This window comes from Corvus brachyrhynchos, unplaced genomic scaffold, assembly GCF_000691975.1.
Source record: "Corvus brachyrhynchos isolate BGI_N302 unplaced genomic scaffold, ASM69197v1 scaffold338, whole genome shotgun sequence".
NCBI lineage: Eukaryota > Metazoa > Chordata > Aves > Passeriformes > Corvidae > Corvus > Corvus brachyrhynchos.
This window is the reverse complement of record NW_008239334.1, coordinates 57,874-77,954: the sequence shown is the minus strand read 5'-3', so window position 1 is coordinate 77,954 and position 20,081 is coordinate 57,874. Positions and strand designations below refer to the sequence as shown.

The 20,081-nt window shown below is 53.5% G+C and overlaps 2 protein-coding genes across 6 annotated transcripts in view; one reads left to right on the top strand and one right to left on the bottom strand.

Moving 5' to 3' along the window:
• The window catches only part of EIF2D (eukaryotic translation initiation factor 2D), a 7,347-nt gene extending 5,921 nt beyond the window's left edge, over positions 1 to 1,426 (top strand). The window contains exons 11-15 of the mRNA XM_008638945.2: positions 180 to 269; positions 375 to 470; positions 675 to 795; positions 920 to 1,094; positions 1,186 to 1,426. Coding sequence (XP_008637167.1) covers positions 180 to 269; positions 375 to 470; positions 675 to 795; positions 920 to 1,094; positions 1,186 to 1,256 — 553 coding nt within the window. The 3' untranslated portion in view covers positions 1,257 to 1,426. The remainder of the gene's footprint in view (positions 1 to 179; positions 270 to 374; positions 471 to 674; positions 796 to 919; positions 1,095 to 1,185) is intronic.
• Positions 1,427 to 2,006: 580 nt separating this feature from the next.
• RASSF5 (Ras association domain family member 5) overlaps positions 2,007 to 20,081 on the bottom strand; it is a 25,994-nt gene continuing 7,919 nt past the window's right edge. For 3 of the 5 annotated variants that reach the window (XM_017741129.1, XM_017741131.1, XM_017741128.1), the window contains 5 exons: positions 19,705 to 19,821; positions 7,184 to 7,297; positions 6,027 to 6,324; positions 5,559 to 5,674; positions 2,007 to 4,937 (listed from right to left, as the gene is read on the bottom strand). In XM_017741129.1, the coding sequence (XP_017596618.1) occupies positions 4,785 to 4,937; positions 5,559 to 5,674; positions 6,027 to 6,324; positions 7,184 to 7,297; positions 19,705 to 19,821 (798 nt within the window). In that variant the 3' untranslated portion in view covers positions 2,007 to 4,784. Of the gene's footprint in view, positions 4,938 to 5,558; positions 5,675 to 6,026; positions 6,325 to 7,183; positions 7,298 to 15,511; positions 15,941 to 19,704; positions 19,822 to 20,081 lie in introns of those variants that run through there. The other 2 variants (XM_008638943.2, XM_017741132.1) reach the window with 2 other exon arrangements.

Sequence of the window (20,081 nt, the reverse complement as noted above, 5' to 3'; positions counted from 1 at the left end):
TCCTCTGTATGGGGTGTCCACAAAAATGATCCCGCTTTTTCAGGAATCTGGAAACAGGTAAAAAAAAAAAAAAAAAAAAAAAGGAAGAGAGAGACCAACAAAACTGCAGATGCTGTTTCCCTCTTAGTGCCAGAACCCAACACCCAAATACTTGAGTTAAAAATTCTCTTTCTCTTCAGAAAAGGCAGCATCCTCTCAAGCAGTGAGGTGAGAAACATCATCATTAACTACGTGAAGAGTAACGAGTTGGTTGATGAAACAAACAAAAAGTAGGTTCAGGTGGGAGTTTTCCTGCCCTGCTTCCACAGGAGAGGCTGAAATTAGAGAAAAAAGAGTGACCTGGTTTGCTCCTTGTGTGTGCCTTTGTTTTGTAGCTTTGTAAAGGTGAATGCCATTCTGTGTGACTGCCTGTTGGATAAGTCAGAGCAGGATGAGATCTCACACCTTAAATGGGATGAACTCTTGAGCAGGTGATTGTTCTCTCAATATCCCTTCCCAGAACTGCACCGATTTCTTGCCTGCAACTCAAAGCCCCGTGGTGGGAGCTGCCTGATCTGTAATTTCCTGGAGATAAATGGGAACAAGATGAGATCTCACACCATAAACGGGCTGAGCAGGTGCTTGTTCTCTCAGTGTCCCCTCCCAGAATGACACAGATTTATTGCACTGTTCAGGTGCCTTGAACGACTGCAGCCCTTACACCAGGTGACATTTTTTGGACAAGAACCCGTGGTGAGGAAAGGAAACATTGAGCCCATCGACATCAGCATAGCACAGAGATCATCAAACAAGAAGGTAAAACACGACAGCTACAATGAGGGGGGGTGAGCAGATGAGATGCCCAGATCCTGAGGGCAGCTTTGGCAGTCACTGTTAAACCCTCAGCAGTGATGTTCCCAATCTCTGTTTAACCCCACAGGTGACAATTATCAAGAACCTTGAGCTGTATGGTCTGGACCCCCAGTGTGTGGCCAACACTCTCCAACAGAAGGTCCAAGCCAGTGCCACCATCACCCCAGCACCAGGAGCAAAGGACAGAGTCCAGGTCCAGATCCAAGGGAACCAAATCCATCATCTGGCCAAGATGCTGCTCGGTAAGAAGATTCTGGAGCTATTTACAGCAAAACTGAGATTTTAATTCTTCTTTACTTCCTTTCCTGAAGTGAGCTCTTGGTTGTGTTGCAGAAGAATACCAGCTACCTCGGAAATACATCCAAGGCCTGGAGAAGGCTCCAAAGCTTGGCCGGAAGAAGTAGGAGAAAAATCTACTCTGAGGATTGCTCAGACGTCATTATTTATAGAAGTGTTCTCTGCCAGCACATCAAGGATCATGTACAGGCCCTGCTCATTCCAAAATGAGTCCTGGATGTTTACAAGGTCTGGAATTCACCCAAATAATAATATTGCTCCAGGTGTTCATTTTTCATAAAAATAAAAAGCTGAATAAACCCCCTGGCATTATCCTGTTGTGGTGGTTTCTGGAAGTTGGTATTGAAGCACTGGATGCTACAGTGGCTTTTGGGTACTTTAACATTCTTGCTTTGCATCTTTGATCAAGGGTGTGGAATAAACCTCCACTGAAATACGAGAAAAATACATTCCAGCACAATCCTGGGACAGTCCAGTGTGTTGTGCCACAGATTGTCAGAAGTAAAACCCACTTGGGTTTAGATTTTATCCTTTTAAACATTTCCAGGTATTGAAATCAGACACTTCAGCACTGAGAATTAACTGGTAGCTGGGCTTTTGTAGTTTATGTTAATTTTACATTAAAACATATTTTTATATGTGTGTCATGAGCTGTAATTTATTACAGGTAACAGCTCTGTCAGCCCCAGCTAGAAGATTAATGGAACACTTTGGTCTTACAGGGGTGGATGTTCTTTAGCTCTTTAACAGTAGGTTAGGAAATTTAAATTCACCTCTAGGCAGGATTCCTGTATTTCCCTTTAGACTTAATCCATGGAAGTTCCATAGCAGGGCACCAGAAAAAGAAGGCTAAGAGATTTCTTTAATTACTGACAATTTTATTATCATTGTCTCTTACACTGTCTGCATATGAACAAAGTTCCAGAACCTTCAGAAAAAGCTGAGAGTGAGACATTTTGTAAAAATGCCATAGAATTGCTAGGGAGTAGTAAAAATAAATTACAGCATTGCAAAAATGCATTTCACTTTGCCATAGAAGCTCTACTATTCCATCCTATACACATTATTTTACAGGTTTTACAGTAGCCATGGAAAATAAACTCACACGACCTAGGCAAGACAATTGCTAACCAAAGGCACTGCCAACAGGATTTTGCGCTTAAAGAAGGGGCAAATACTTCTAAAAACAGCTCAACTGACCCATGAGAATTTGAGTTTCAACACCCACCAGCTCTTCAGATGCCCCTCATCTTGAAAACAACCAAAAGAAAGAGCCCTCTGGGGGCACGAGGTTTTCAGCAGCATCCACAGTGATTGCATACGAAGCCATGCCTTCTACAAACTGTCAAAGACATGCTGGGGCCAGGAGGGGAGAGGGGACACTCACCAAAACTCACCAAAAGAGAAAAAAAAGGAAACCTGCACAACTTTTAGCCAGAAAGAAAAAGGATTTCAAACCAAGCGTGTGGCTCTTCCCTCTCAGAACCACTGGCAGTTTTTACAGCGTTCTTCCCCGGTGGAACTGAAGTATTTATACGGTGCTGTCAAGGCTCAAAGCACCAGATAAATGGTATTTAAATGACTTCACAAGTGACTAGTGAAGTACTAAGTCTGCTTGTAGCTGGACAAACAGCCCCAGAGCATGGAAAGTGCTGCTCTGTGGCTGCCAGCAGTTGTTAAAGGTCATTGGGTGTAGAGTACAGTACAGCTGGAGGCTCTTCTGCACCAGAGCCCTGTGAGCAAACCCTCACTGCTGACCAGAACAGGAGCTGCAACTGAGCTTGGCAGAAAGTGGCTTTCACACAAACCGAGGGCTCGGAGTGATGCAGTTACTCTCATGTGGTTTAGAAACAAACATACTCAAAATGTGGAAAAAAAAATCCCAAGCAGTCACCTTGCAGAAAGAAGCAAACCAGTTCCTCATCCCTCCTCATCCCACAACGGTGCAGGGGACACGGGGGGACAGGAGGGACGAGGCCTCTGCACAGCTTCCTCCTTAGTCCAAATGCAAAGTTTTCACACTTAAGGGAAGAAAAAGGCACTGAGGTAAATTTTAGACTCCTCCACGTTCCCCAAAACCCTGTCGCCTCCCCTCGCACTGGGTGCAGGTGGGATCCCAGCAGCCACAGTGAGCTCAAAGGGGCTCATCAAGCCCACACAAACCCCTTTCCCTGCCCCACCCCAACCCAGCATTGACGTTCCCTGTTCTCTGCTGTGGTGTAAACAGAGGGAGGGCTGGCCCTGGCTGTGTGCAGCGTGCTCGGGACGAAGCACTGAGGGTAAACACGGGGCCCATCCTCCCCCACCGGGATCCCTGGAGCATTCCCAGCCCGGCAGTGATCCCTGCATGGCATCAGCACCATGGAGCGAAGGCAGGGACCGAGCCTGCAGCTCGAGCACTTTCCTGAGGGATGCTCGGCGTGGTGGGAGCCCTGAGACAGGCAGAGAGGGACTTGCTGTCCTCTCCTAACTCCATGGAGAGAACAAATCCTGGGAAGCTTCCTGGACGTGCAGGAGAGCACCAGTTGAGAGTGGGGAAGGAGAACAGGGCACAGGGAGGGTGTGACAGGGACAGCAGGGCTGGGACAGCACTGCGAGGAGGGGGAGCAGGAGGAAGCACGGGTGGGGTGAGCAGAAAGCATCCAAGGACAATAATTCCCTTACCTGGTGCCACCTCCACACCCCAACCCTGGTTGGGGCTTCTCTCCCTTAGGGCCAGACACATTCACAGCTGAAAATCTGATTTGTGAAGGGGCTTTGAGCTTTCCTGGGTTCCTTTGACAGACACGTATTGCTAAATCTTCAACACTGAGCCCTCAGCCCATGCCCCAACCATCACCTTCACACTTTTCAAACAGAATTTCTGGAAACTAGGTCCCAGTTCCTACAGAGTAGAGAACTGGTGAAACACTGGCTAACTTAGCATCAGGGGTATTTACTGTAATTCAGCTCTTTTCAAAATTAGAAGTCAAATAGAATCAAAATGAATGATTTTCCTGGGAGTTACTATTACCAAGTTGCAATAATATTTACTAAGAGACTGTTGGGGTGTTGCAGCTGCCTTGGTGTCATAACCTGACATTTCCCTGGCTGCCTTAGCCCCGAACAAGTCCATCCAGCGCTAGTTACAGCTGCAACACCCACGTGGTTCGGTGCAACAACCTCCTCCCCTTCTGCTGCTGCTTCCTGTGCTCTCCTTACGAAACCAGAACTGGGCCACGAGGGCACTGTGGGCCACAGCACCTCCAAACAGGAACAAGCAACTCGCTGGGAGGAGCAGGAGCAGCAAGAGTTGCCCTGCTTGAAACTTCAGCCAGCAGATGGGTCCTGTTGGGTGTCACACCGAGAATCTTCCACGGAGCCTCTCCAGCAGATGGCACGGCTGGAAAGCCAACCAGCAGCTGTGTTTGCTTTGTTGAAGCTGTTTCAGAAACAGGCTTCCCGTTCTTGGACTGGCTCTGGTCCTGGGAGAAGAGGTTTCAGAAGAAGAAAATGCAGTAGGATCATTTTAGGGGTGCTGGGAGCCAGTCCTCATGGAAGGTCGAAGAGGGAGAATGACGACTAAGGTGTCCTGAGAAGTCTTTTCATTTAAAAACAGTCTCTAGCTTAGTCTGATGCCCAGGGCCTCCTGAAGGTTATCCAGGTTTGCCTCTGGCTTCTTTCAAGGTCTGTTGCAGTCTCTGTTTGAACCTCTCATACTTCCTGTGCACTTGCTGGATTTTGTCCTTCTCTTCTTTGTCCAGGATCATCAGGAAGTTCTGCAGCTCTGGGATGGAGAACGCGTCCCACTGCAACACCAGCAGAAACACAGGGGAAGTGAGCACACACCTGACGGGGTTTGTGGGTTCTTACCTCTGAATCTGTGAGAAGGAGCAATAAAATACATCTAAACGTATCTGATCTCCAGGGATTTTAATCTCATGTTGTGAGGGAGAAGGGGTAAGGGGCTACAGCGTGAAGGACCATCCCAATCCTCCCCCCGCACAGCACAGGAAGCAGAATCCTGCAGGATGCAGCAGCTCCCAGCATTTGCTTCACTGTGGTGGGGAGCACGATTTCAACCAAAATCTGGCTGTGAATTTATTACCTGAGTGTCCCTGGCTTTTACTTCAATTAGTGGATTACTTCTAACAGTGTTCAGCTAATCTAATTAGCGACGATTAACCCTGGGGTGGCACTGCTGGGTTCCATAAACAGATTACAGAGTGGCCATCAAAACTGGCCTCAGCATTTTCACAGCTCAAGTTTGAATTGTTTTAAAAACCCAGAGCATTCAGGAGCAATAAAAGACCAACCCAGCCCCATCAGAGGGAAACAGCCCTTTTTGTGCCGCCTCTGCCACACATCTCCCAGCCCTGCCACGTGCTCCACATTCATGTGAAAAACGAGGAAAAGAGTCACCAAGGTACCTCAACTTCCCCAGTTTCGTTCTCCTTCAGCACAAAGCTCAGCACATCTGTGTCAGGGCCCCCCAGCAGCCGCAGGTACAGGGGGTACTCGGTGAGAGGGAGCTTCTGGAAGAGCACTGCAAGGGACAGCAAACAGCCACAGTGAGATCGGGGCTGCCGGGGCAGAGGGAAGCTCAGGAGGTCAGCTGCAGCATGCGAAAGGATGCTCAGGATCACAGGGGAGGGGGCTGAGTCTCTAGCACAGATTCATAACAATCTCTTTAAGCTCTCAGGGGGTTTCAGCCCCTTCTGAAACCATAATTCCCCACTAACTTAAGCAGCATCACCTCCTGTGGAGGTCTAAATCACCTGGATTTAGACTTTGCCCACCTGACACCCCAATGAGTCCCACAGCACACCGAACAGAAGCCAAATTCACCACTCCAGGGAGAGCTGGAATGCCAGGTGCCAGGCCCTGAACTAACTCACCTTGCCCATCTTTCCGCATCTCCTTGAAAAGTGCAAACTTCTGGGGGTTATCCACCACCATGAACTTCTTCAGGAGCCCCTGGATCACCTCGCTCACCGTGGTCGTGCTGCTGATGTGGAGCTGCTTGATGGCATCCAGGGGCAGGTAGAAGGAGGTCCTCTTGTCCGTCATCTCAGCCAGGTTCACCTCCTTGAGGGCATCGTAGATGGACTGGGGCCGGATGCCGGCCGGCACCGTCACGGGGCGGCGCAGCTTCAGGTGCACCTTGATGAACCCTGTGTACGTCCCATCGTCGTTCTGCAGCAAAGCACACAGGGATCAGGCTCCAGGGAGCTTTTCCAGTCCCTTTTCCACCACAAGAGGCTGGTCTGCAGCGTGGGGTGACAGCAGGACCTGCCCCCGCTCCGGGAGTTCCAGGGTTTCTTATTAATCATGTCAAAAATACCCCATAATTCCGGGACAGTCACTACTGGTTTTCTCTTGGCAGTGACTCATCCCTTCCTCTCATCTGTGGGATCTTGTTTTATTTCAAGCCAGCCCTGCTACAAAGGCAGTTATGGAAATTCCATTATATGGAATTTGTAGTTGCACTTAATTTGGATTTGATTTTTTAGCAGGACCTCCCAACCTTATTCCTTAAGTTTTACTCCCCATTTAAGGGATTCTCACATCTCCATGTAACAAATCATCACTGGAGATCAGCTGATCCCACCACAGGTCTCTTACCCCACCCTGAGCTCTGCAAAAACACAGGAATCAGGAGAAAAGCCTGGTTCTGCACAGCCCACCCAGGAAGCCTGGCAGTGGTGAGGGCAGAGCATCTCTCTCTGGAAAGGTTTTGGGTTTCTAAATCCACTTCCAACAGCTGCTGAACTGCCCCAGTTCCACCGTGACTCATCCCCACTGCAACAACGGGGGCTCATCCATTTGGGGCAAGTCTTTGTGGCAACTCGTTGCCAGAGATCAGTGCCAGGAGGGAGGGATGGAGGCAGGGAAGGGTTACCTGGAGTGTCAGTGACACTGGAAAGCCAAGCAGGAGGAGAAGCAGCGTGACAGCCACCAGCCCTCTCACCTTCCCCACAGGCTGGCCCCGTTCAGAGCCCACAGAAACCAGCAGCAGTGTCTGTGTGTGAGGGAAAACCAGCCCAGTACGTACCAGTTTCATCAACAGGCAGTTGGTCACCTTTGCATTGTACTTCTCAATCTTCTGTTTGATCTCCTGGACGGTCGGAGGCTCGGGTTTTTCCTCTTCTACCGTGTGTGTTACATTCTGGAATCAGAAGAGCCGGGCTTTAGCTGCTTTGTGTGTTGGGTAACGCTCCATCTGTTCAGCTCCACGTTTTCTTGGGAAGGCAGGAACGGATCCTGCGCAGATCCCGAGCAGTGATGACGCAGGCGGGGATGGTCCCTGCAGCCAGGAGGCTGAATGTGCAGGATGCCACATCCCAACCCCAAACCACCTCTGACACCAGTGACAGGCAGTGCAGGGCAACACAAAATGCACCAGTTGGTGGCACGGAGCAGTTAAACATCCCAGTGCAAACCAGGACAACATATCCAGCCCTTAAAACCCACTTTGAAAGCAAAGCCACCTGCACCTGTGAGCATTTATTTACTTCTGGCAATGCAAGAAAAAAACCCCCATCCTATTTCCAGTATTCACAGCTCTGACTCCCCAAAACTCGAGCAGCTTCCAGTGGGTTCACCCAGGCAGAACCTGGAGTTAAATCTCTCGCTGCTCTTGTCCAAAGCTTGGGAAATTATAGCTCAGAGCAATAAAAGCACACGAGCAGCAGGCTGGCTGTGTGACTAATAATAAATCAGGCACTGCAGGGCCAGTCCAGGCATCCCAGCCTGTGTCAAAAACTGCTCAGTGCCTGCGTGGGCTCACCCACAGAGGGACAGAGGCTGCTGCTCGCCCAGCTTTGGGGGAATTTCCTCCAAAACCAGCAGATTTGACCTGTAGGTGGGCTTTACCTGAAGGCCACCCATGGAAATGTCACTAATGAATAACCACAGAATCATGAAGGTCGGAAAAGATCTCTGAGCTTGAGTCCAGCTGTCAACACAGCACCACTAAACCACGTCCCCAAGGGTCACATCCACGGGCCTTTTGAGCAATTCCAGGGATGGTGATTCCACTGTTTCCCTGGGCAGCCTGTTCCAATGCTTGACCACTCTTTCACGAAGAATTTTTCCCTATGATCCAATCTAAACCTCCCCTGGCTCCCCTCCAGCCAGGAGGGCAGGTCTCCACAGCACTGCCTGCTCTATCTGCTGGATCTGCAGCAAACAAGCCTCTGTGTGTCTGGGCAATGCTCAGCGGGCTGGATCCCCCAGCTCAGAGCTCTGCTGCCTTCCCATAACTCACCACATTCCCTGGAGACAGCCTGGGAACGCATTTTGCCAGCTCTGCCTGGAACTGTGCGCAGCGCTCTCAGATTTTATGTGGGCTTGCTCAGAAGTTGGCATTAGCAGGGAGCAGAAAGCGTGAAGGGATGTGCCATCAAGGCTGGGAAGGCTCAGAATGAAAACTGTAACCTCTGAGAAGGGAAAAAAAGGGAAAAAAGGCAGCTTGGGGAGCAAAGCTTGTCCATTCCCAGACAGCCCCAGAGCACACACAACAAGGACGCAGCAAGCTGTAAATAAGCCCATACTGCCCAAGGCTACCCATGGTATTTCTTTCAAGAGGAGAATCAAGCAGAGGACAAACTGAAACCCTGGCTGCAATCTGGCAAGGCAGCTGCAGTGCTGGGACTCACGGCAGTGATTCCCCAGTGACAGCTCACGATTTCACAATTTCTGCCCCAGAGCAGCAGACAGCTCGAGACACCCACGTGGAGCAGGCACCCAGGGGACAGCTTCAGCCTCCTTGGTCACTGCCTTCCTTGGGGCTCCAAGAGAGGGAGAGGGGCTTTAGACCAGGGCCTGGAGTGACAGGAAGGGGATGATGGCTTAAACAAAAAGAGAGGAGATTTAGATGGAATACTGGTCAGAAATCCTTCCCTGTGAGGGTGGGGAGGCCCTGGCACAGGGTGCCCAGAGAAGCTGTGGCTGGCCCCGGATCCATGGAAATGTTCAAGGCCAGGTTGGAGCACCCTGGGACAGTGGAAGGTGTCCCTGCCCATGGCAGGGGTGGCACTGGATGATCTTCAAGGTCCCTTCCAACCCAAAGCATTGTATGACAATAAAAGCAAAGCTTTCCTGGGTTATTTGAGAATTGCACATAAATATCCATTTATCAGAACTCCCCAATCTGTCAGAGCCCTTTGGCTCACGCTGCACCTCAATCTATCCACTGCACCAAGCCTTGGCCACACACAGGCCAAGGCCGTGCGTGGCAGGGGAGTCTTTAAAAATCATCTTTAGAAATCATGCCGAGGGCTGAGATTTTGAAAGTAGCACGAAGGAAAAAAAAAAAAAGGAAAAACAAACAAAAAAACCCTTCCCTATAAGTTAACAGAAGATGAACTCTCAGAAACCCTGCACTTCCTCACATCACCCATGTCACTGCACTGACACAGCCACAGCTGGGCTGCCCCTCACCAACCACAAGTGAGGGAGGGCAGGGGACCCCCAGGACCGTCCCCTCCTGCAAGCAGAGAGTTGGAGCTGCAGAGCTGAGGGCACCACACATCACCCATGGCACAAACACAGCCCAGCAGAGACAGCATCCACACATCCATCCACCCAGCCACCCAGATACGCATGGCAAAAGCAAACACGGCAGCTCTGCCTGCCCCTGTCCCTGTCCCTGTCCCTGCAGTTTGCTTGTCCCCAGCAGGGCAGGTCCCTCCCTCCTGCGATGTTCCCAGCCCAGGGCCACAGCTCGTGCCAGCAATTAAGAGCCGTGGAGCGGCTCGGTTTCCATGGAGGAACACGGCGCAGCAGGGCCGCAGGAGCCTGGAGCGGTGCCCCAGTGCCTCGCAGCAGGCACACGGCAGACGAGGATGGCTTCGGGTTCCAAGAAACCCAAACCACTCGCAGCAGGAGGGGCCTGGCTCAGGAGCACGTCACCGCTGTCGCACGATGTCACCGCTGTCGCACGATGTCACCGCAGCGCTGCCCGGCTGCGGCATCCTCCCTTCCCCTCAGCAGGCAGGGCAGGGGTACCTGCAGCCTGCTCAGCCCCCTGCCAGCCTTCCTCCCACACCCTCCCGCTGCAGGGAAAGAAAGTTTTCATAATCTCTTTGCCTGCGTCCATCCCACCACGGGCTCGGTGACAGGACAGTGTCTGGATGAAACCTGGGGACACACAATAAGGTCACGGCAGAAAAATTAAGGCAAACTCCAGCCAGCTGTGCCAGAGGATCCAGAGTGGGGCCACCCCAGCTGCATGAGCTATTTAGAGCTGGGGGAGCCCATAAGGGCACTGGGGATCCAAGGGCTCAGCCCTTCAGCTCTTCTCGCCATTCAAGTGATGCTCAGGCCTGGCTGCACCACAAGCCCCCCAAGCAAGGACCACCCACCCATCCCAAGCCTGCACACCTAAATATTCTGCTTTTCTGTCTTCCAGACCCAAACCAGCCCAGCAGCACCAGCCCCGTGGTGCAGGAGCCCCTGGAGGAGCAGCCACAGCCTGGGAAGAGAAGTGCTGCTCCCCCCCAGTGCCTGATCAGATCAGCCACTTCTTGCTCCTCACAAATCAACCCCAACCTCCAGTTGTGCAAAGTTTCTGGTGCAGAATCTGCAATTCTGGCTAAAGGGAGAAAAACAGAAGCTTTAACCATAAACCGTTGCCACATTTCCTGTTGTACCGGGACAGGATGAGACGAGCTGTGAACAAAACCACATCTCTGATCTGCACCTACACCCTCGCGGGCACTGCTGGGCCTGCAGCTTTCCCACATGGAAAACAGGGAAGAGCCAGCTCAGCCATCCTTGGCCATCACCTGGCCTCGTGGCCCCGGAACACGACATCAGTGTGGCAGCAGAGGAACCGGCACATTGCCCCGTACCACCCTCCTGGGCCACCGGCAGGAAAACCACAGGAAGCCTGGAGCTGCCAGGAGGGCTCCACGCCTGCTCCATGGAAAACCTGCTGCACAGCATCGCATGGCCGTGGTTAAACATGCTGGCAGCGCGCTGGAATCGCTCAGACTGGGCAGCTGAGGGCTTTGCCAGCCCTGTGGCACTGCCATAAAACAGCTCGCGGGCAGTGGTGGCCGCAGTGGCGCAGGGACCCACGGGCTGCCAGGACAGAGTCTGGACACGGTGATTTGGGACATCCAGAGCAGCGCAGGACCCGCCCGTGCCCTGCCCCTGCCTCCACAACCCACATTATTGCTCAGCTGTAAGAAATACCGATTGTAAGGAGTGGCTGGAGCCTCAGCTGGCACTTGGGCTAATGCTCCACGGGACAAAGGCTGCCCGGGATGAGCTCTGGGAAGGGGCAGGACCGTGGCACACAAAGCCCATGGCCCGGGGCTGGGCAGAGTTCCCCATCCCCGGCCCCCTCTGTGCAAGCCAGCACTCAGCTAATGAGCTGTAAACTCCTGCCAGGCTTTTATGGACAACCCAGGGGCCATCGAGATGGTGGTGACAGCTCTCAAAAGAGTTCTAAGTGACAGATATTTCCATTTATCAGTTTGCAAGGATGCCAGGAGAAACACACCCCACATTCAAAGAGCACCGTCCCTACAGCCTCTCACCTTCTCAAGTCAAGCCCCAACTTAAAAACCTTTTAGAAGCACCCAAGGCAGCAGCTCTGCACCACGCTGGGCCCCTGTTTGGGGAATAACAGCTCCAGGTGGGACCCAGGAGCTGTCCCACCACAGGAGCTGGTGTGTGGTCACAGCCTGGATGCTCAGCCCACAAGCTGGAAGAGCAGCAGCTCAGGAACTGTGGTTCAAAGCAGACACGGAAAAGCAGCAGAGGCAGAAGGTCTGAGTGTGGCCACTCCTTGGAGCCAGGGCCACCTCCCTGCAGCCCCAGGGACACCATCCCTGCCCCCACAGGGACACGTCCCTGCCCCTCGCTCCCAGCCAGCTTTCCTCACCAGCTATTTCCTTAATGAATCTGAAGAGCAGAGCAGTGGGGACGGATCTGGCCCAGCATCACCACATTCTTGGCAGTCTTATCTCGAGGCAGGAGCGGCCAAGTCCTCCCTGGTGTGCTCGGGCACAGCTCCATCACCATTTCCATCAGCCAGGCTGTGACAACTCGCATTCCCAAACCCGCGGCCCAAGCTCTCCCTTTGGCTCCTTGTTCAGACTGCAGGAGCACTTCAGAGATCTCCTCTGAAGGGATTTTATGGCCTGGGGCATCAATCCTCATTTTTCCCGCTTATTAAGGAAAGATTTGTCTTAAAGCACCAGAAAACAAAGCCTGGAGAAGCACATCCGAGTGTCCCTGGCTGTGGAGCCGCAGTTCAGAGCGGCATCGCCTGGGACCACAAACACAGTCCGGCACAAAGGACTGGGAGGAAATGTGAGTGCTTCAAATTGGATTCAGGAACACGAGAACCAACAGCTCAGATCTGTAAATCCTGCTGCAGCAGGGAGTGGTGGCAGCTCAGGGACATTGGGGACAGGGCTGTCACCAGAGCTGGGACATCTCTGCTCTCACAGAGCTCTCCATCCCTGCACTTCCCCAACACTTCCCCTTCAACACCCACTGCCAGGGTTCACAGCACTATATTGGGAAAGGATCCACTGCTCCAGCACAGACAGGCAAGGCGAGAATCACACAAGAGATCTGGACCAAAAAAATCCCAAAAAAACCTTAAATACCCCCAACAGTTCCCTCCCTTTGAGAAATTCAGATGAGATGCTGTGGTTTCCTTTGGGGCTCAGAGGAAAAGGCAGAAGACAGGAGAGCTGTGCCTCTCCAGAGCAGGGGAGAGGGATGGCTGCTGCATCTCAGAGAGGTTAGAGCAAGTGAAGACGGGCTCAGTGTTTTGATTGCCATGGAGATTTCACTTAGAAACCGATTTTCCTGCCACAGCTCAGCTCAGCAGTGAGAGCTGACAAGGTCCTCACAGGGAGCTGCATCTCAGGGGTGTCCAGGCTGGAGCTCCTCTGCATTGCACCAGTCTGGCCATGCCCACATTGCCCCCCCAGGCCCAGCTGCTTCCCTGCACCCCACAAACCTGCCCTGAGCACTGGCCAGCCCTGGGATTATGGGGCAAGGCCAGACAGGATCTTGGAGATCCCCTCATCCAGCCCCTGTTTGGGTTCTGCCCCTCCTGTGCTTCCCATCCCTGGACATTCCCTTTCCCCCTTCCCTCTCTGAGCCAGCTCTCCCATCAGCCCTGATGCAGGACCCCAAGAGCAATTTTGCAGAGTTTTGAGCAATCAGGCTTCAGGCAGAAGCCACTGAAGCCATTCAGCTGGAGAGGCCCGAAAATGCAAAGAAATGGATCTCCAGGGACGAGGTCACATCTGAGATCTCAACCAGCTCTTTGCTAATGAGGAGTGATTTTGCTGATGGTTCTGAGAATAAAAAGGAATTACAGCATTCCTAGAAAGAGGCTCTTCAGACTAATACAGTTGTTTCAATCAGAAAAATTGTTCCTGTAATCCTACAGATCAAATCCCACTCTGTTAAGTGCTGTGCAGTGGCCTGTGTGTCCCCTCCCACCCACCCACAACACAACTTCCTCCACAGAGATGTTTCCTGTGTCTTTCAGCACATGCATCCCTAAGTTATCCGTACTGAGCTTCCTCCTGCCCAGAGCAGGCCCTGCCCACTGTCCTGGGCTCAGGAATCACTCCTGGGCATCCCAGGATGGACAACCCTCACCGTTCCCAAACACATCCACCAGGTCAGCTCACTCGGGGGTCTGAGCTGATGTTCTCTGCCCATGGCTAGGAGCAGGTGGTGAAAAACAGAGTTGTTGTCACACACAGCCCTTGCAGGGATGGAAATGTTCCAGTTGAATAATTACCACTTCAATAAGGTGCCAAGGTAAAAAGAGAGGACAGGGAGTGGATCAAAACCCAAGGGAGATGTCCACCACCTCCTCAGTGCCCATCACCTCCTCTTCCTTCCTGCCTTTGCTCCTGCAGGACCTGCACCACCACCACCAACCCCAAACAAGCCATGAACCCCCCAAAAACCTTCTTCCACCAAGGCCTGAGCATGGTTTCTCTGTGAGAATCCACCTCCACACACAGACCCATTACACAACACCAGTTGGGTTCAGTTTAGCGAGGGGGGGGTGTTTTTCATGCACAGGAACCATTTCCTCCCCACACCACCAACCCCCTGAAAGGCTCCATCTTCTCTGGCAGCCTGAGCTCTGCCGCCCACGCCGGTCACGTCCAGGTGAGGAGCTGGGGAAAAAGGGGCTGCGGCAGCTCCTGACCCCCCTGTGAGGGAGAAATCCCAAACAGCGACAGCACCAGGCTGATTTCCAGAGGTCCCCGAGGATCTGCAGTGCCCTGGCTCAAACAGAGCAGCTCTGGCTGCACCAGCACCCTAATCTCCTCCATTTCCTACACAAATGAATCATCAAATGACATTTAAAAACCAGCAGTACGTGTCGGTTAATCATAACGAGAGGGAGCTGCTGGCTAGCGGGGAAGATCCCATCTTAAACATTTTCTTCAGAGAAATTCAGTAAAATTCCCAGCTGACTGAAGCTCTCTCTCCAAAACAGCCCCCCCTTAGCCAAGGGGAGCCCTTGGACCTGCTGCAGGGAGCTGAACCCCAAAGCACCTGCTGAGGATTGCGGCTCTGCAGCCTCAGGTGCAAACACAGCAGAGGCTGAGCAGGAGCACGTTGGTGCTGGTGGTTTATGGGAGGATTTTCAGTGAAAAAGCTGCTCCCCGGGCCAGGTTTGATCTCTGGGTGCTGCAGGGCTCTCGTTCCCGTGTGAAACTCCCACTTCTGCAGCAGCGCCTTCTCCTTTTATGCTCAGCTCTGGTTGAGGCTCCAAAGTTCATGAGAGCGATTTTTATTTTATTTTATTTTTTTTTTTAAATAGACATTTAAAAAATGTGAAGCAGCCCTGGCAATGTTGCTGAGACACAAATCTCATGCTGGGTGAAACACTGCCCAGCCAAACCTCCGTCCTTCTCCAAGGCAGGCACACACAGCCCCAGGCTCCCCAAAAAGGACCACGTTCATCATCGCGTTAATCAGTTCACAGATTAAGTCTGCCCTGAACTTTCCCATCCACCCCACAGGTGCAATTTTCACTCATGGTGCAGATTCTGCAAGGCCAAACCACAGGTCCCCGCCGGGGAGCCTGACCCGTGGCTGACAGCTGGCTAAAGGCTGCTAAAGGATTTCACCTCATGCTGAAAAAACGCACTGAGAGCCGGATTCTCCGGCGTGAATCCCCGGGGAACGGGGAAACCCGGCGTGGCAAGGGCTGAGGAAAACCCGCAGCGGTGCAGACCCCGCAGAGGAGAGGGCAGAGCCCCCTCCCCGCCGGCAGCTTTGCCCTGGCTCCCGCACAAGCTCAGTTTTGGCAGCACCCGCAGCCGAACGTGCGGGAGCCCCGGCATCCGCCAGCCCTGCGCGCGAGTTGCGTTACCTTGGCGGGGGCCTTGCTCTGCGCGCTGCGGAAGAACGAGGTTTTGGCCGTGAAAAAGCAATCCTCGAGGTCTTCATCCAAGCTGCAGTAGCCGCTGCTCATGCTGCTGCCGATGGTCATGGGAGCCGGGCAGAGGCGAGGGGCTGCGGGCGAGCCGGGGGGCTCGGGGGGCCGGCGACCATCGGGGTCCCCGCTGCGGCTCCGGCGAGCCCCGCGCTCACATCCCCGGCTCGCCGCTTATCTGCAGCAGCTCCTTCTGCTCATCCTGCCGAGCTATTCCTCCTTAACAGGCAGCCGTGCCGGGTAACCCTTCCCTTCCCTCGCCTCCTGCTCCCGCCTCCCTGCGCAGCGGCGCTGGGGCAGCATGGAAGGGGCAGAGGTCCCAGTTCGCTCCCGCTCCGCTCGCCGCTCCCGGGAGTGCCGGCGCAGCAGCATCGCCTCCCCTTCCTGCCCTCGCCCCGCAGCCCCGGCCACTTCCTCTTGCAAAATTTCTCACCCAGCTCGCAGCCGAGGTGCTGGGTTTGGCTCTGGCCCCTGGGGACCCCTGGCACCACCTTGGGGACCCAAAACGAGGTGCCACGGAGGGCTGGGGGCTGTTCAGTCCCTGTTAGAGCATCCTCGGGAGCTGCTGTGGCATCACTTTCTGAGGGAATCAAGAAGGGGGGAGGCAGGTGAGGACACAGCTCAGACCCTCCTCGGGGTGCCAGGACCCCCTGGCCACCACAAGTGGGTGCCTCTCTGCCCTGCATCTGATGTCAGAGCAGCAGGAGCAATTTCAGCACCCAGATTGAGGCAGCTTCAGCGGCAGCCCAGGAAAAAGCTGCTCAGTTCCTGGGCCCTGCTTTTACAGCAGCTGTGACCCTCCTGCTTGGAGAAGATCACCGGGATTTGTGGGGCTGGGCTGGGCAGGGGCAGGGCTCTGATCCCCACAGGATCCCACAGGCAGGGACACCTTCCCCTATCCCAGGCTGCTCCAAGCCCTGTCCAGCCTGGCCTTGGACACTGCCAGGGATCCAGGGGCAGCCACAGCTGCTCTGGGCACCCTGTGCCAGGGCCTCCCCACCCTCAGAGGGAGGAATTCCTTCCCAATATCCCATCTCAACTTGCTCCTCCAGCTGCTCCCACAGGGCTCCAAGACCTTCCCACAAGCCACCATCCAGCACTAAAACCTCTTCCCCTCTTGACAGGTTGCAGATGCTGCTCCAAACCCTCCCATCTGTATTGCTACGAGGCTTTGAGAGCTCCGTGCCCACCACAGCAGCATCCCATGAATACAAACCGGGATGTAGATGGGAAGACTGGCAACATCTGCATCTCAGAAAGAGGAAGGCAAGAATCCAAGTGGCTTTATTTACAGAGGGAATAAATAAGCCACGTTCTTATGGCAGCAGCGCGTTCCTGCAGCAGCACAGCCCCCTTGGCTCCACAGCGATAAATTTAGAGGAGAAAGAGGCTTAAATTGAGCATGTGCAACACCAGCAGAAAGTGCGGGTTGGGAGCATCAGCACTGGGGTCTTTTATGAAGCCTCAGCCCAAGTTTTTCCCAGGGGAACCAGTGTGCGACCCCTGGACGCCCCATGGAATTCTCCAAGAATCCCTCATTTATTCCTTGCAGTCCAGCTGCTTGGCACATCAGCTCCATAAAAAAACCAACAAAGACAAATAAACCCAATAACTTTTACCCCACTGTTCAGCAGCAGCTGCACTTAATGGTTACCTGCACATCAGCCCCCCAAAACCCCAGTGACCCCGGTGACCTGCAGCAGCTCACAGGTGGGAAGCACACAGCCAGCCCTGCCAAATCCAGGGACCCAAGTCCTGGAGCTGCCGAGAGCAGTAGAGACAAGGGGAACCAGTGTGCGACCCCTGGACGCCCCATGGAATTCTCCAAGAATCCCTCATTTATTCCTTGCAGTCCAGCTGCTTGGCACATCAGCTCCATAAAAAAACCAACAAAGACAAATAAACCCAATAACTTTTACCCCACTGTTCAGCAGCAGCTGCACTTAATGGTTACCTGCACATCAGCCCCCCAAAACCCCAGTGACCCCGGTGACCTGCAGCAGCTCACAGGTGGGAAGCACACAGCCAGCCCTGCCAAATCCAGGGACCCAAGTCCTGGAGCTGCCGAGAGCAGTGGAGGCTTTTGGCAGCTTCGGCAGAGTCTGGATGTCACCCTGGACGTCTGCTCTGGGACCCAAATGTAACACACTCCCAAATACTTACCCGGATCAAAGCCCAAATTATCAGTGCCTGCTGTTACATGGTAACAGCACTGAAATAGGTGATATTCAAATAGGTATTTCAGTGGTGCTTCCACTTTGCTTTATTTTGATAATACAATTTAATGACTTCCATCTATGCCAGCTATTAATTTTTTCATGTGTTTTCAGGCCTCTTCCCCTCCTGCCAGCATATTCAGGCATCCTGCTAGCCTCCTACTGGAATACTGACATTATTTTCCCTCCATTCTCCTCCTTTCCAGCAGCAAAACCTGCCTGACCAACAGAAACACTCCAGGAACGTGGCTGTGTGCTCAGATCAAGCAAACCTGGCAATGATTTTTCCCTGATTATCCATGAAGAATAATGGAGCTTTGCTGCAGTGATTTACCCTCATTAACCCCCAAATCAGCCCCCACATCCCCAGCACAGGCCACGGGACCCCTGCCAGGGCTTTGCTGCGCTGAGGATTCTGAGGTGCAATCCCCAGCCAGGGCTTTGGGATGTGCTTGAGGGTTTCTGTCTGCTGCTGGAATTGGAGAGACACTTTTGTTTCCTTGGCACAAGGGGCCTCCCCCTCCCCAGGATGACACCAGGGCCGTGTCAGGGTGATGGATGGCCACGAAGCACGGGGTCCCTGTTTGTTATTAGGCCCATCAATAACCCTGGCTGGGGTGATCACCCTGAAGATGAAGCGAGCCCTTCTCATTTTTCCAAGAGCCCAGCATTGCTGGGGGAAGCCCAGTGACACTCAAAGGAGTTGTAACCACACACGAATTTAGGTTCACTCCCTTACACAAACACCTGGAGTGGAGAAACCGCTCTGAGCCCCTTTGTAATGCGTAGCTTAGAACGATCAACCCCATCCCACTTCAGATCCCTCCTGACCATTTCATTCAGAGCAGCAGCAGCTGCCCAGCAAGGCCAGAGCTTGTACAGCAAAGGCTGGATGACAACCAACCCCCACACACCCAACTGAAACCCCACATTTGCCTCTGGAAAAGTGCAAATTGTTCCCATCTCCAGGTCTTCCACAAAGAGGGACATAAACACGGGGTTATAATGAGGGTCAGAACACAGAATCACAGAATCATCAAGGCTGGAAAAGACCTTTGACTGCATCCCACCACACCCACTAAGCCATACCATGAAGTGTCGCATCCACTCATTTTTTGAACACTTTGAGTGATGGTGACTCCACCACTTCCCCGGGGAGCTGTTCCAAACATTTCAAAAAAGCACACAGAGCCTGGAAAGGCTCCATCCCCGCCAATCCCACTCCAGGCAGCTCCCTCAGCAATGCCTTGAGCTGGCAGCATTAAGCATCTCCCATCTCATCTGGCACAGTGAGAGCCTCCCTGGCCCCGCAGCCTGTCCCACCCACGCTGGAGTCCCAGACACTGCAGGACCCTGGGGGGATTAAGGCAAAGCTGAGCCTTCCGGAGTAACCCTGGGATTACATCCCTAACACAGATTGAAGAGCCTCCATGCCCCTGGAACCACTGAAACTCTCAAAACAAGGCTGTCAGCCAGAACTCCAGATTTCCTGGAGAAGTCGGCGCTCTCGCCCTGCACGATGCAGGAAATGCACCTGTGCTGCTGACTGCAGGCGCTGTGCACGACGCTGGGACAGGCTAACGCCAATATTGATCCTCCTCCGCAGGCACTGGCACGTGGGGCTTGATGTCCCCGCTCTGCTCCAGGTGACAGCAGCGCTTCAAACACCCCAGAGCTCCACACACCCCTTCCCAGGGAGGGAGGGGGGATGCCCACATTCCCAACCTCCATCCCACCCAGGCAGTGGGCATGGCGCTCACGGCCTGCAGGTGACACCTCAGTGACACTTCCAGACCGATCCCTGACAAGCCCTCCCTGCTGGAAAACCCTTTGGGAGCAGGAAATCCGTGCTCTGGAGGCGAATCCGCCGGTCACCGCGGGGCTGTGCCCCCCCGAGCCCCCTCCCCGGCGTACCTGGCTGCAGGGTGTGGCGGTTGCTCTGTGGGGACAGGCGGCTCTGCCACTGGCCCGGCCGGCGACAATCCAGCTGGATGAGGCTGCGGCACTCCTGGTGACACGTGTACCTGCAGTCTGCAGGGACAGAAAGGGCAGAGTGAGGCACCCCAGAGCTGCAGGATGGGGCTGGGGGCAGTGGGGGACCCACGGGAAGGGACTGGATTGCAGGCAGAGGGATTCCAGCACGGCCAGAGCTGGAGCCAGGCACATGTCGCTGTTCACACACATGGCCCCGTTCAGGCACACTCCTGCAGGTGAGGAGATACCTCAACACCTCATCCAGAGCAAAAATTGCTCGCACACCCTCTCCCCAGGGAATCCTGGATGCGATGGAG